This window comes from Drepanopeziza brunnea (assembly GCF_022702325.1).
Source record: "Drepanopeziza brunnea f. sp. 'multigermtubi' strain 214-2 chromosome Unknown ctg11, whole genome shotgun sequence".
Taxonomy (NCBI): Eukaryota; Fungi; Ascomycota; class Leotiomycetes; order Helotiales; family Drepanopezizaceae; genus Drepanopeziza; species Drepanopeziza brunnea.
Genome location: NW_027094074.1, coordinates 1,437,744 through 1,452,180, shown reverse-complemented (window position 1 = coordinate 1,452,180; position 14,437 = coordinate 1,437,744). Strand labels below are relative to the sequence as shown.

Sequence of the window (14,437 nt, the reverse complement as noted above, 5' to 3'; positions counted from 1 at the left end):
CGAGAATGATATAGATGCAGCATGATGCCTTCCAAAGGCAGAATAACGCAATATGGATAGTAGAGGTAGATAGACGTTAGACGTAGACGGCGGTGTGTAAGCATGAAAGGCGGGAGGCTGTAATTGTCCGGTAGAGTCGGTAAGCGGTAGTTGTACGTAGTATGTTTTGTGGAAAGCGGCAAGCCGAGTCTGGAAACTTTGTCGTTCCATACTCCGTACTGTAAGTACCGGACACCCGGGCCAGTAGGCACTTTTTATTTATTTATATTTGAACTTAGTTGATCGTGGTGACGATGTTGACGGCTTGTTTTGTCCCTGCTCGTCGAGCACTGGAGGTTGGCCATCGTCATTGATGCCCCGACCCCTGGGCTGATCAATTTCTCTTTGTTCTGACATCCCGGCTCATCTGGTCAGAGTTCGACGCTCGGGGATGGTTGAAAAAAAAGTCAACGATTTCCGTCTATTTAAAGACTAACGCTGATCTCAAACGGTTTGATGAGCGTCTCTTTAAAGAAAGGTTTAGAGGACCGTTCAAACGAGCCCCTACCTGCCTGTACCGTAAAGGACGGAGGAGGTGAGCGAGCATACAAGTATATTGACTATCTTGATACATACTACTATACGTACATGTGTATATAAATATAGAAGTAGGAGAAGAATCGCATGCTCTGTATGTTCGTTTCTTGTTGACATCTTCGGGATATGGATAGGGGTCTGAATTTGGATTTGGGTTTGGGTTTGGGTTTGGGTTTGGGTTTGGGTTTGGATTTGGATTTGGATTTGGATTCGTGTTCGGAACCATCATTGAAGTTCCTCCCGATTTCAAGGACAACTAGTAAGTACCGGTAGTACTGTAGAGTCGTACGAAGTATTTGGATTTACTACGTACTACCGTACCGGTACTACAAGTACTCCGAATCTACGGTACCGGATGCCGCTGGGGACCGACCAGCGCTTGCCCCGATCTGGACTAGATGATGACCCCAAACCAAACAGGGTTTCAAGATCACGATCTGGGTGCATGGGCCCCACTCACTCCAGTTTAGTTGCCCTTTGTCCTCGTCGGTCAAGTTTAGCTTTCGTGATTCGAACTTGGAAATTGTGCACTTGCTCTTGCTCTGGCACTTGCTCTTGCTCTTGCACTTGCACTTGCACTGGCACTTGCACTGGCACTGGCACTTGCTCTGGCACTTGTACTTGTACTGCAAACTCAAAACCTCAGCACATGTGAGCATTCGGCCTAGAGACCATACGCAAGCAGGACTTCCTTCTTTTCCACTTCCCCTCGCCTTCGCTGCTTTCCTCGCCCTCCCCTCGCCCCCCCTCGCCCTCCTCCTCCTCCTCCTCCTCCTCCTCTTCCACTCTCACCAGCGCAACGTCGATCGTTCCTGGATTGCATCTCCAAGCACAACATAAATCATGGCAACTCTCCGGTCCCTGGTACTGCTGGTGGGGTTGGGCATGCTTGTCTCCGCTCAGTCTATACAGCCTTCGAACGTCTCGTTTTCCAAGTCGGACAGCATGACGAATCTGCAGCTTAATGGAGGCGCAATGTTCGATGAGAGATTCTATGCAATCGCTCCTCTCACCGAGAATGTGGGCTTGGGCATGAGCCAGACTGCCGTGGGCGTGCGTATCGCTTCCTCTTGAGGTTGGCATTGGCAGATATCTGATTGTTCTACAGGCTCAAGCATGGAATGGCGCGTTAAAAGCAGTCGACTATACGTCTGCGGGCAACCTTAACAACACCGACATAGCCTTCCTCAGCTGCGATCCGAATGGCTCGAATATCAACCCCTCCGACGTGGTGAGAACAGCGGGGGATAGGAAGCCTGCGGCTATTGTACTTTACAGTCTCAGCTCCCAAGAATGCAATCTCACCGGGGTATACCCTTATACCACCATGTACACTATGACCTCGCGGCAGGACTCGACAGCCGTTCTGAACTTCGCGATGATGTTCAGCAGCCAAGGAGGAGGTCCGATTGCCACACGTATTGGCGTCAACAATGGCACATCATCAGGGCCAGACGGTGCCCAGCCATCTGGAGATGCGAGTAATACGCCTGGCAGCCCAGGTCCGACCACTGCCGTGGCGATGAGCGTTCTTTACAGTCTGACGGGAATCATCACTCTGCTGTTCCTGGTAATCATCGCCGCGGGTGCAGTCCGAGCTCATAGGCATCCGGAGAGATACGGGCCACGAAATGGGTCGCCGGGTGGCAGACCAAGACAAAGTCGTGCAAAGGGTCTTAGCAGAGCCATATTAGAGACTCTTCCTACGGTGAAATTCGGGGACCCAGGGCCGGTCAAGCCAAGCAGCGTCGAACTCGAAGAAGGGCGAGCAAGCCCTCACGATGCCCCTACTGATGGCACTACGGCAGTGGCTGCAGCAACGACGCAAACCAGGGAAGGGGAAACGAGATCATCTTCTGAGACTAATTCCGGGCCCGTTGGGGTGGCTACAAATGCCGCATCCGTCAAGAGTGTGGACGAGGCTTCTCCAAACGAAGACAATCTGGGCTGTTCAATTTGTACCGAGGACTTTACTACTGGTGAAGATGTTAGGGTGTTACCTTGTAATCACAAGTATCATCCCGCATGTATCGATCCTTGGTTACTGAACGTCTCCGGAACCTGCCCGCTATGGTATGTACATTCTCCAACTTTTCTACGATGGCTATTAACACGTCGTAGTCGACACGATCTACGTCCGCCTACCTCGGCTGGCCCCAATGTCGGAGGCGTAACCAACGCCGTTGGAGAGCTTCCTCCACCGCTGTCTCTGAATGAAGGCGGCATCAACAATGGACCAGCTTCCAGCGAAGGCGAAGGCAGTTCTCACCACCGTCACCGGGTTTCTCGTCTGCTTGATCTGAGCCGCCTTCGCCACGCACCTCCCGATGAGCGAATTGCAGCCCTCCGCCAACTCCGAGAGGAGACCCAGAGAACAGGAGAGTCAACAACAGAGGTAGCCGAGGAGCCCAGCCGGCGAGCAAGGCTGACTGGATGGCTGAGAGATACATTCCGTACTCGAGTCGGGGCACAGAACGATAACACTACCTCTTGAAGAGGAGCCGACAGTAATACCGGCTGGTGATCATCACCATGTAAATGATCTTGGTACCGCGCGAACATACGAATTTCATTTCAGTATACCTCCCGCGCCATGACTAGGATCACAACTATAGCAGTAGTACAGATGAGTTTTTTGGGAAGGGACCCAAGCATACACGGCGTTCTTTTCCGGATTTTGGCATTCAGCTAGAGCGGTGGAATACTGCCAATAGGCGGGACTGGAGTTGCATAACGTGGGCGCTTTTTCAAAAAAGTCGGATGAATCGGCCAGCTCATATAATTTATGACTGCGATACCTGGTAAAGGGGCACAGTACTCGACCAATGGTTTGTGGGATATATTGCAGGGCAGATATGATTATGAATGGAATGAATCTTCAGTCGTGGTCTATATTTGCACCTTCCCTACTTCACAAAGGTATGAGCAAGCATCATCTCATTTCCGTACTATTTGTCATGTGCATACCCCCCGTTCTTTTCTTTCTAATCCTTCATAGGTGATTTACATCCAGAAGCGGAAATCCACTCTCCCCCTCAAACCCTCAGCAATCCTTCAAGCCACCGCTCACTGAACGCCTCGCACGCTCTCAACGTAGCACTCGCATTCTGTCTTCGCCGTCTCGAAGACCTTGCCATCTCCATCGCCTTCCTCGGCGGTAGCCAGCTCCTCAAACCTTTTCCGACGCTAGATGGAGCATTGAGTCGGGAGACACCCAACTCTATCATGGGGATGGATCTCTTCCACCGTGATAGGACCGACGGCCGGGCTGGCTGCGGAAGGGACAAGGAGACGCACCAGCGCCACCTCCGGAGCAGGACGACGACGATTCCGAGGCTGTTGTGTGGATTCTCTTTTGCGGAGAGGAGAGTATCGAGGCTGGGAGAATTGCGAAGTTTTCGCGAGGCCTCCGAGTTTGGACGTTGCAGAGAGACTGCAGCGAAGGAGGGAGGGCATATACCTAGGTTGTATCTTTGTGATACATATGGGGCGAGACGGATAGGGAGGTGAGGAGGGATGTGCCGCCTAGGGCGCCGGAGCAGCCTGTGAGCAGGACGGTGTGTTTTCCTGGGGATGGATATGTTGTTGTTGTTGTTGTTGTTGTTATTGTTGTTATTGGACCTGAGAGAACCCAATTTTCCATCTCAAGGTTCTGGAATAAGCGATGTATTTCGTGCATTGAGCGGCATGCTTCTGTTGGTCTGTACATCACACACAGACATTGGCCTGCCGTTGAGCCAGAAGAGTGGATGAAGCTCTCTAATCTGTTTTGAGAAGTGCTAGGAGAGAGAGAGGGGGGGGGGAATCACCAGAGGATTCAGAACAAGTCGAAATTCCCTTCTCGGGTTCTGGAGGCTTCTTGATCAGCATAGCAGCAGCCACCACGAACGGGAAGACAGAACTCAAAGAACGTAGTCAGGCTAGAGAGAGAGGTCAGGAGTCAGAAGCCCGGAAGAGCAAGTGCAGAAGGGAGGAACCAGAACATCCACGGCATTCCAACCTAAATCATATAGATCCTGCCTGACGCACTTCTTTCCCCCCCGCGCCCCCCATGTCAATCTTGCTGTTCATATTGGAGGTCTCCCAGACAGGCAGACAGCGGCTGCGAAGCTGGCGCCTCAGTCGCCGTGCGCCATTCACTAATGGAAAGACAAGGAGGGGGAGAGAGCGGGCAAGACGCGAGAGTCGGCAATGGGCAGGGAGAGGGCCAGCCAGATTACCTTAGGTATTCGGGGAAAAAAAAACAATTTAAAAAAAAAACCCGACGTACATCACGAGAATGAATACATAGTCGCATTGGGCTCTCAAACATGTATCTATGTCTAACATTACCATCAAAAATTACTGACGCTGACGAAGTGTCGGTAGCATTGTGGGTGTTTGTTTACCCGACTCACACACACACACTCACTTACCACTCGCTAAATAAGATGCATGCCGGGCGCACACCTTACCCACCCAAAAGACGCAAAAAGAAATATGGAAGAGGTATTGAACCACACCCGATTTGAACGGATAACCTTCCGCTTGATCCATTACTGGAGGCGGACCTGTCACAAGTTAGAATTTAGATCCTCTGATTTAAGAGATGGGGGGACTCACGCGCTGCCGTTGCGCCAGCAGTCCTGGTAGATGATTTTTGTGGCTGAAGGTAGATTTATAAATCAACGACCTATCCGGGGCCCCAAGAGCTCTCGTGGCATCTGCCCCAGACGGAACATTATTATTCCGTGACCATCCGAGAAAGGCGGGATGTTGGGCTGGGCAATCAATGGTGGGACTTGACGTCTGCACTTTTCGGATTACAGACCAGCCTACGTAGGACCGGTATGAGCTAGCGTATTACCAATCCTCTGCTCCCTTCACTGCGAAATCACCATCTGATGCGCGATCATCCTCCCGTGATCAGTACTTCGCGCCAAATTGCTCTTTGACCCGCTGAAAAAAGAGTTATGGATGGCGATATCATCGTCGTACCTTGGTCCCCCGGTGGGCTACAGCATATTATCACAGCGGGAGGTCATCATTACATTGGGGCCGTGGACGAGACCACAATCTTGAAGTTTCCACACTTCAAAGGGACTGGCCGGGAAGGTCTCGATGCCGAATCCAAAATACTGCAGCGTCTCGGCACACACGATCGGATCATTGGATTGGTAGGTCAGCATGAGGACGGTGTGTTGCTAGAATACGCGCCGAACCGACAAGGGATCTGCCAGTCGAAGAGAGGATCCGACTTGCAAGAGAGACTGCTGAAGGGGTTGCCTATGCTCATCCGAAGAACGTTCTGATCTGCGACATCCATGTTCGGAACATCGGACATCCTACTCGATGCCGGGTCCCATGCCAAGTTGTGCGATTTTCAAGGCCGGCTGTTGGGTCCGAACGGAGAAATCCTCGTATCTGGGGGAGCGTCGGAAAACGCAGAATCGCTCATCATGCCTTGAGAAGACAAGGACCATGCGGACGCCAAGACCGACATCTTCGCTCTGGGGTCAACGATCTATTTCATCATGGCTGGGCATAGGCCGTACCCAGAGTATGACACTATCGACGGCGAAGCGAAATTTGAGGAGCTGTAACTCAACGCGCACTTGCCTCCTCCGGATGCAAGCCTGGGTGGGATCGTAGTTGTAGTTCACAACTGCTGGAAGGACGCAGTGGATGATCTCATGCTCTTGGAACATTCGACGTGAGCAGCAGCGGCTAGCTCATTCTGCCTACAAACGTTTCTCGGGGATGTGTTTGAGGCTGCAGATGTGAGAGAATTTGTCTTCATTTACAACTCAGCAAACATCAGAAGCAGTGCTTCACACCCATTAGCAAAAGATTGGCAGATCTTGAAATGTCAATCAAAAAGGTTAAGCGATAGGATGGAGAGCTAGGCCTGTCTGTCGTAAGCTTCATTATTCCCGTATCATAGTGTTCTTCGCAGCTGTGAGTTGCGAACTCAACCCGTTTCACAGAAAACAATTGAAAAAAAAAAAAAAAAAAAGGGAAAAACATACAACAGCAGGTATTCGCTGGTGGTCACCCACCCAACTACTAATCTGCCGATCTGAGGCTTGTGTATGGCAGAGCGAACGGGATGCCCAATTCCCCTCAGTCTATGATCGTATGTGTCAGGAAATACTGTACTTGAATCTAAGAATCCCTCGAAAAGATTTGTGAGGCATGAGTTGGATCAGCGCCGACGCTGCTTTTCGAGGAGGAACTAGATTCCATCCAATCGTAAGAGACCAAGGCTCATCAATCCGTTTCCAGCACTTCCGCTCCCACTCTACATTACCCTAGGCCGTTGACCTCGTGCGATTCTACCTCGCTCTCCGCGGCGAAGACTAGTTGCACAAGTGTAATGTGTTGGCCGTCCGTCATCTGGAGAGATATCGGGACGTCCCTCTCCCCGTGGTCTCTCTGCATACGTTGATTGGTAGGTAAGCAGGCCTTAGTTGCTACTCTTAGGGTGTGTTTGGCTCGCAGATGCAAGCCAAGTTGCACCACCAAAATATTCTTGCATCTCCAAGTTGCACGTCAAGATGCAAGAATTGCCTCAATCTGTTTGGCTCGTGCACGTAAATCTCGCAAAGTGTGCATCTGACCTTGCAACTGCAGATGCACCATACAAATCGGACTTTAAGCAAAAAGCTCTAAGTCCTAAGTTGCAAGCTCAAGTTGCAAGCTTTTTTCAGCCCCCCCCTCCCCTTCTTATTCTATACTCTTTTTCCTTCTAATAATTCTCAACCACGCAACCTTTTCATCATGCCGTCTCCGAAAACCATTCTGAAAAAGCGCAATCTACGGAATCGCAATATTGGAATTATCGTCGCTGCAATTGGAGCTTGCGCCGCCGTTCAATACTACAAAAACAATTTCGCAAAAACGCCTCAGCACACTTCAGATCTGACAAGCCTTCAATAGGTGGAAGAGCTTCTTACAGGCCACCCACTACGAATCAAGAACAACTTAGGAGTTACTCGGGAAGGATTTCGATACATTCAAGACCTTTTGATACGCAAAGCTAAACTTCGAAATACTCGATATATGCGGACGAAAGAACAGCTTGCGATTTTTCTATACAGCGTTAGATCGTAGAAGCCGAAATAATAAGGGTATCATCAGCAGCGCGCGCCTTTTTTTTTCGTGCAACAGGTTCCTTAGTAGTTTTTTTGACGGCCTTAGACTTAGGAAAGAGACTTGCAAGAGGGGCCTCCGTAATAGCAAATCTCGAATTTGGAAGGATCGACATAATGGCGTTGTTGATGTCGAGTTTATTACATTGATAAGTAATTAGTAGTTGTAGTGACGAATTAATTTTTTTCTCTAAGTCCTAAGTTGCAGTTTGCTATTCAATTTGCTAGTTGCGAGCCAAATAGGCCTTGGTCCGTGCAACTTCTACTATCAAGTTGAGTTGATCTTGTTTAAGATCAACTCAACTGCTTAGTTGCACGGACCTGCAACTGTGAGCCAAACACACCCTTAGTTACACACACAGACAGGTGTTTGGTGTAGCTCTCCTCCTGACCTCATAAATGTTAAAAAAAAAAAAAAAAAAAAAAAAAAGTAGGTTTCTGTTGAAGAGCTGTTCTCGAGCGCGTCTTCTGCTCGCCTAAATTACCCCCTTTCTACGTTTCCAGACGTGAACTGCTGGGCCTTCAGCAGATCCTGCCAGGATGCCAAAGCCACTCGAGTACTGCCGTGACGTGGGTGCGGTCATCAGCAGCCATGGAAGCTTGGAGTTGTGCAGAAACGAGTTTTACTCCACGAGCCGCTCGACGTTCCGGGGCCAGCCATCAGTGAGTGCTGCGCCCGGGGTGAGCGTGACCACGGTGGTCCGCGAGGCTGGCAGTCCTTCTGGGGCTTAATCCAATGGGTCGTATGTTGTCAGGCTCGGCATTGTCATGTGAGAGAGCAGGGCTTGCTCGATAGATGTTGGAGACAGATGGCTTTTCTGGATCGAGTTTAGCCGAGTTGAGTTTGTTGATCGAGTTGCAAGTAGCGGATGAAAACGCATAGCGTGAAGCAGAATTTTGAAAAGGCGGAATCTACGGAGTAGAGATGAATCAGACCTTTGCGAGACACTTCTATCAAGGACTTGGCTGCCGAGTCTCACCGGCTCAAATGATGGGGAATTTGGTGGCTAGAATAGGAGACTGACAATTCGGGTAGCGCAATTCGCTAGGTGGTATATTTGTTTTGCTTCTGACTTCTTCGTTCTAAGCGAGGACGGATCCACTCTCAAAAGATATCAAGATTGTACTTGAATCTACGCAAAGAAACCATCGTTGTTGCTACGGCGTGAACCAATTGCGTTGGTAACTGAGATATCCTCTTTCCCCACAAGCCCTTCCCATGAACAAATCTACGTCTAGCAGATTGTTGAAATCAACGTCCCTGTTCAAAACCACGCAATTTCCGTCCAACCATCCCGACGCCTTGAATGCCCAGTGCCTCCTCCCAATAGAATCCAATTTGTATCATACATCATCAACCAACTATGTACCACCAACCTACGGTACGTCCCCTGCCACAGTGCAAGTGCTAGCACCCAAGACTTACGCCTTTACTGGGATCTTGCGACGCAGCTTGATGGTTTGCTCATACAGAACATCTTTGAAGGCGAACAAGAAAGCCGCGGTTAGAACACTCTGGGTGACCTTAGGTCCAATACCTACTGTAATTAGCACCAGCCTTGGTATGTCAACAAACAGCACAAACCTTTGTAAAGACCAGCATAACCCTCCTCGTTGATGACTCGCCTCATAGCCTGCATCATGTTCTCCTTACCACCATCGCGACCAGCAACGTGCATCTGGCTCTTCACCGTAATGTAAGGGTAGGTAATGCTTGTAGCAAACAGCTTCCCCAAAGCGCCGAGCAAGAACGCAATGGTAGGCGTAACCCTCCTCCTCTTCTCGATCGAATTGCGCAACTGCTCGAAGATTGTGTATTGTAGGATCGGATTGATGACCAGCACCAGTGCGGGCGCAACGCCCGAGAACAGGGCCAAGGGTCCCTCCTCCTTGATCAAGGCCATCAGCGTCCCAATAGTCGTCGGCTGTCTCGGCGCCACGGACCCAGGCAAAATCCCCTCAACCGTCTCCTTGTTCTTCTTGCGGGTCGTCATGCGCGTGTTAACCACCCAAATCGGGTTGGTGAGCATCACTGTTGCGGATCCCGCGATGGCCCCGGCAATCATCGACTCGACGGTTGTGAGTCTCTTGGAGGCTCGGCCAGCCGTGACTGCGGCTTTCTCGAAACCGGAGCGTGTCCATTCGTACCAGTAGTAGTAAACGAAGTTTGTGACGCTGATGCCGAAGAGGGCAGAGTCAAGACCAGCGTAGAGACCGGTTACGCCCTCCCTTTGTACGATGCGCTGGACGGTGCTGAGGAAGTCGGAGTCGGCGCGCTTGGATTCGACTTGTGCACGGGTGGAGAGGGTGATGAGAGGATATCTAAAGATGGGCTTTTAGTATGGTTTCCGACTCTCTGCAAGAAAGGGAATACAGGCATACGTGAGGGCCATGGAGAGGATACCTCCGCCTGCCCCACTGAGGGCATGGGCGACATTGTCGGACTGTTGGGCAGCTGTAGTAGAGGACATGATAGTTGTTCTGTTGTGTTGTGTTATTTTGTGTTGTGTTATTTTAAGATATGGAAAGAAAGGATATCAAGGAGAGGGAAGTGGTCAATGTAATATCGAATTTCTCTGAAGGGCCATCGCCAGTGATCACAATGCCCGAAGTCGACGATCTCCGTACCGAGGTTGCAGGGATTGGTGTATGGAGAGGGCATGTGTGGGTGGAGATCACGTGTCGTATTCACATACGGTAGTTTCTCCAGTTCTGGTAGAATTTGCTCTCAAAGCTTTGGAATGAGTCGAGTAGGAGCTAGATCTAGGATGGCAGGCGAAGAAAAGATTAGAGATTGGAAGAAGAGGTATCTGGATCTCCAGCACCAGATTTAGGTAAGGGATGACAAGACGGTGAAGTTGAAGAGTACTGTCTTGGATGCGTTGCTGAACTCACATCGTTCTACCACTATCTAAACAGCCTATTAATGGTGATAAAACAGGTTCCAATATTGCAGGAGCCTGGTTCTCCGGGTATGGTAACTGCGGTATTCGAAGCTGTCGTCGCCACTCGGTGGGGGAAATGTCAATCACTTGTAGTGGACAAATATCGTCGTTTATGGGCTTGGGCCTGCCTGGGCTCTGCCGTCTCGAGACGCATGAAAGGTGGCTTTGATTAGCCCGTCAAAGGGCTGTAGAAATTCGATTCGATTCTAGTTTGAGCTGTTTTCTTTTCGCATTCGGACTATTTGTTGGCTCCTTACTCGGTAAAATACGTATTTGTTTTGTTTCACTTACTGCATCCGTATGGGAACGGAGCAGGCTGAGGACTTGCGGATGACGAACATGAACTTTTAGTCGTCCTGATTTAGGCCCCGGGATTCTTTTTTGGAAGAGACCTGACGATGCTTCTCGATTGTATAGAGGCAGAGATCTACGGCGTCGATTCGTACGCGCATGGCTCCCACCAACTCGGATTAAGCCATAGCGCATCCTTTACTTGGGGACGGCCATAACCTGTAATATTCCAGAAACTCGCGCTCGCATGCAGAGAATACAGAACTCCCTGCGCCCGGTAAGCTAGTAGGCTGGACACGTTATGTATTATGAATGTATGTTGATGCTTAGCAAGGCGTTCCTGGATTCGTTGCTCGTGATATATGGCGCAAACTTCGGAATGTCTATATTTATAAGCTGTAAGCAACTGTGAATTCTGTATTATGCGAGGAACCATCAGTCGAGTCCCGAAATTCCTTGGGATCAGAGTATTCCTTGTCCCGAATCCGCGATATCGAAACTTCAGATCGCCAGCAAGTACGTCAAATCCCAACGATTCTGCTGAGAAACCCATGTCGGAAGTCGCTTTTGCTTTTAAGCGAGGGGGGTAAGCGAAGAAGTCGGCATCTTTGTCGGTCCCGTACCTCCTCCCGATATCTACTTATACATAATTTTTTCTTTCTCTCTTCTGCGAAACTTTAAAGTAACAGAGTAAATAATCAAAATCAAAAATAATCTTCCAAACACCTCTCAATCTCTGGGCAGCGAACTTCGCCTTCCTCACGTTTGGGGTAACGCTCGCCTGCTTCGTGATCCAAGCACTCCTCGACCTTCTGCGTCCCGTTCCTGGGCCATTCCTGGCACACTTCACTCGTCTTTGGTATTTCTTTAAGATCTACCAAGGCGTTTTTGAGAAGGAGAATATCAGGCTGCACAAGAAATATGGACCGATTGTCAGGATTGCGCCCGGCGAGTACTCGGTTGATGATGTGGAAGTGGCGAAGACGATTTATGGGCATGGAAATGCGTCTGTCAAGGTGTGTACCAATAAACAACCGGCGTTACGAGAATCCTTGAGACTGGATTGTTGAATATCGATGTGGAAACTATTACAAAATAATTGGTACTGGGCGTGGATACCCCCAGACCCAACTAAAGCGTCTCCGCAGAATTGGATGCGCACCTCATGCCCAACAACGGCGGAAATTTTCCTCGTTGTACTCTATGAGTGCTTTGCTGGGCTACGAACTGTTTGTGACCAAGTAGGTGTAGTCGGTAATCCATTCGAGGAATTCGGTTCTTCCTTTAAGGACTACCTGGCCGACCTTGATGATCTCCTGAAGTGCTTCTTTTATATTAGAGAGACCTTGCAAGACGAGGTTTTAGCGTTGGTGACGGTTTTTCGGATCGCGGAAATGCAAAGTTTTAACGGAAAAAAAGTGACGAAAAGTGATGAAGACAAAGGAAGCCGCTCCTAATCAGATTAGAGCTTATCCGACACTAATTGAATAGCTCGTAAAGCGTATGTAGCTTTTAACTATAGTGCAAATAGTTCACCGAGGTAGTAGGGGATTTCGTAGATTGAATAAAGCTTGTGGAATTCTATTTAGGGGACTGACGATACAATAATATATATACCTTAGTGCGCTTGTGCGCTATTTAGACGGCGTCCTGTGAGGACTTGGGTGGAGCCTCAAGCATACATAGGTAGCTGCTCCACCCAACCAGCTTAGACGGATCCTGAGGCATACCTTATACCATGGATGTTCCGCACAACAAAGAACAAAGAAGGGGTGGAGAGCTTGAGAGGCATATGCTGGCATTTGGGATGGGGAACAGGACGTGCATTGGTAAGAACATCAGTCTGTTGGAGATGAGCAAGGTTGTTGCGCAGCTGGTTTAGGAAGTTTGATTTTGAATTAGATGAAGAGTGTAAGGGGCAGCTGAAGTGTTTGAACAGGTGGTTTGTAAAGCAGACAAATTTTAAAGCTACGGTGTTGGCGAGGAAGGCTGAGTAGTTGGTCGGTTCTAGGTGCGAGCAGTCGGCGTGATTTTAGACAGGGCATACTTAGTAAATCAGACCTTTGGCAAGTGGATGATTAACACATGTGTAAACCAGCAGGGCATGTGGAGTTGTTTTGAAGTAAATCGTCCCATGCTCGCTTGGAGCTCGCGTGCGAATTTGATCCTTGAATAGATGAATGGTCCACTAGCCGTGGAAGTGGCGACTCTGTTGTCGCCGAAGGTGCTAAGTAAAGATGCTGAAAGTAATCACAGCATTCCAGCCCGCTCTAGGAAATCAATGACCGTGTACAGACAACAGTTTACACGCTCGTCTTTGTCTCCGTCTCAACCCAAAATCATCCATTGAGTGAAGATGATAACTGAGTTCACCAGCGAAACAGACAATGCCTTGCTCACTTACACATTGGACTTCTGCAACAAAGAGATCCCGAAATAGATTGTACCTTTCCTGGAACCACAAAGCCAATGTCGTGTTATACCTTTATACATCCGGCAAGGAACAAAGATATTATGTTGATTCTTCTATCATCAGTGTCGTGAATGGATCCATATATCAGAGGAAGTCCCATCGTACGAGATAAACTTGCTGGGCAATACAAAATATTTCATATATCAAACTACCCATACCCTGCAATTAGTATTGTAGTATTAGTACCTTACACCAAAACGGGGAGAAGCTTGAACAGACAATCCGCAGCACAATGCACCATCCGAAATTCTTAGACTCCCTCCTCTTCCCACAAGCCAAACGCTACACTGTCCGCGACCTATCCATCTCACTCACCACAAACGCAGCAACCCGACTCGCAAACCGTCTGAGCCAGCACGAACTCGAAACCCTCCAGGGTCCAGTACCAGAAATCGAAAACGAGTACGACTTGACCCGTCTAGCATCCAGCTTCTTCCCCCTCTTCGACAAGGCCTTCTTCTTCGGCGTACTGCGCAGGGGTATGCACCCCTCCCTCCCCATCCTGACTTACAACTCAGCAGATCAAGACGAGGGCTTCTACTCGCACAAACAGCGACAGATACAGCTGAATCTCAATGTCGAGCCACCGCATGGTACTTCGGTAGGTCAGCGGCAGTTATGCGTACTGCTGCATGAGATGCTGCATGCGTTTCTGGAAATCTACGCCTGTGGGTGTCGCGAGTGTAGAAAGAGAGCTGCAGCGGGAGCGGGCATGGGCGTGGGGGAGAGTGGACATGGTAAGGAGTGGTGTAGTGCCATGAGTGCGTTGCAAGGCGCTTTGCAGGATGGGGTGAGGTGGGATGTTGATTGTGGGATTCAGGTTTCTGTTGCGATTGAGGTGAGGGCGAGTGGATGGGGACCGAGAGGAGACCTGCTGAGGCGCTGGGGTGTAGATGAAGAGCAGCTGAGTCAAGATATCGAGGGGATGGTTGGTGTAACTGTCCAGAGGCGGATATTTGCTTTCCTCTGGATGAAGTGATGACCTGAGCGAGCGTGTCTCATATTCCCGTTAATTCGTTTCT

At 49.6% G+C, this 14,437-nt stretch overlaps 5 protein-coding genes across 5 annotated transcripts; 4 read left to right on the top strand and 1 right to left on the bottom strand.

Moving 5' to 3' along the window:
• Nucleotides 1–1,419: 1,419 nt before the first annotated feature.
• Nucleotides 1,420–3,070, top strand: L3040_006528 (uncharacterized protein; the record flags this gene model as incomplete). Its single annotated transcript, XM_007290099.1, has 3 exons — nt 1,420–1,629; nt 1,685–2,649; nt 2,698–3,070. 3 exons carry the CDS (start codon nt 1,420–1,422, stop codon nt 3,068–3,070), a joined length of 1,548 nt encoding a protein of 515 aa, XP_007290161.1.
• A 361-nt stretch (nt 3,071–3,431) lies between these two features.
• Nucleotides 3,432–4,086, top strand: L3040_006527 (uncharacterized protein; the record flags this gene model as incomplete). Its single annotated transcript, XM_066154147.1, has 2 exons — nt 3,432–3,495; nt 3,575–4,086. The coding sequence occupies 2 exons, from the start codon at nt 3,432–3,434 to the stop codon at nt 4,084–4,086; spliced, it is 576 nt and encodes a 191-aa protein (XP_066011130.1).
• A 1,442-nt stretch (nt 4,087–5,528) lies between these two features.
• Nucleotides 5,529–5,867, top strand: L3040_006526 (uncharacterized protein; the record flags this gene model as incomplete). The annotated part of the gene is made up of 1 exon (XM_007290098.1): nt 5,529–5,867. The coding sequence occupies one exon, from the start codon at nt 5,529–5,531 to the stop codon at nt 5,865–5,867; it is 339 nt and encodes a 112-aa protein (XP_007290160.1).
• Nucleotides 5,868–9,128: 3,261 nt separating this feature from the next.
• On the bottom strand, nt 9,129–10,177 carry L3040_006525 (uncharacterized protein; the record flags this gene model as incomplete). The annotated part of the gene is made up of 3 exons (XM_007290096.2): nt 9,129–9,244; nt 9,292–10,028; nt 10,089–10,177. The coding sequence occupies 3 exons, from the start codon at nt 10,175–10,177 to the stop codon at nt 9,129–9,131; spliced, it is 942 nt and encodes a 313-aa protein (XP_007290158.2).
• A 3,470-nt stretch (nt 10,178–13,647) lies between these two features.
• Nucleotides 13,648–14,394, top strand: L3040_006524 (uncharacterized protein; the record flags this gene model as incomplete). Its single annotated transcript, XM_007290094.2, has 1 exon — nt 13,648–14,394. One exon carries the CDS (start codon nt 13,648–13,650, stop codon nt 14,392–14,394), a length of 747 nt encoding a protein of 248 aa, XP_007290156.2.
• Nucleotides 14,395–14,437: the final 43 nt, after the last annotated feature.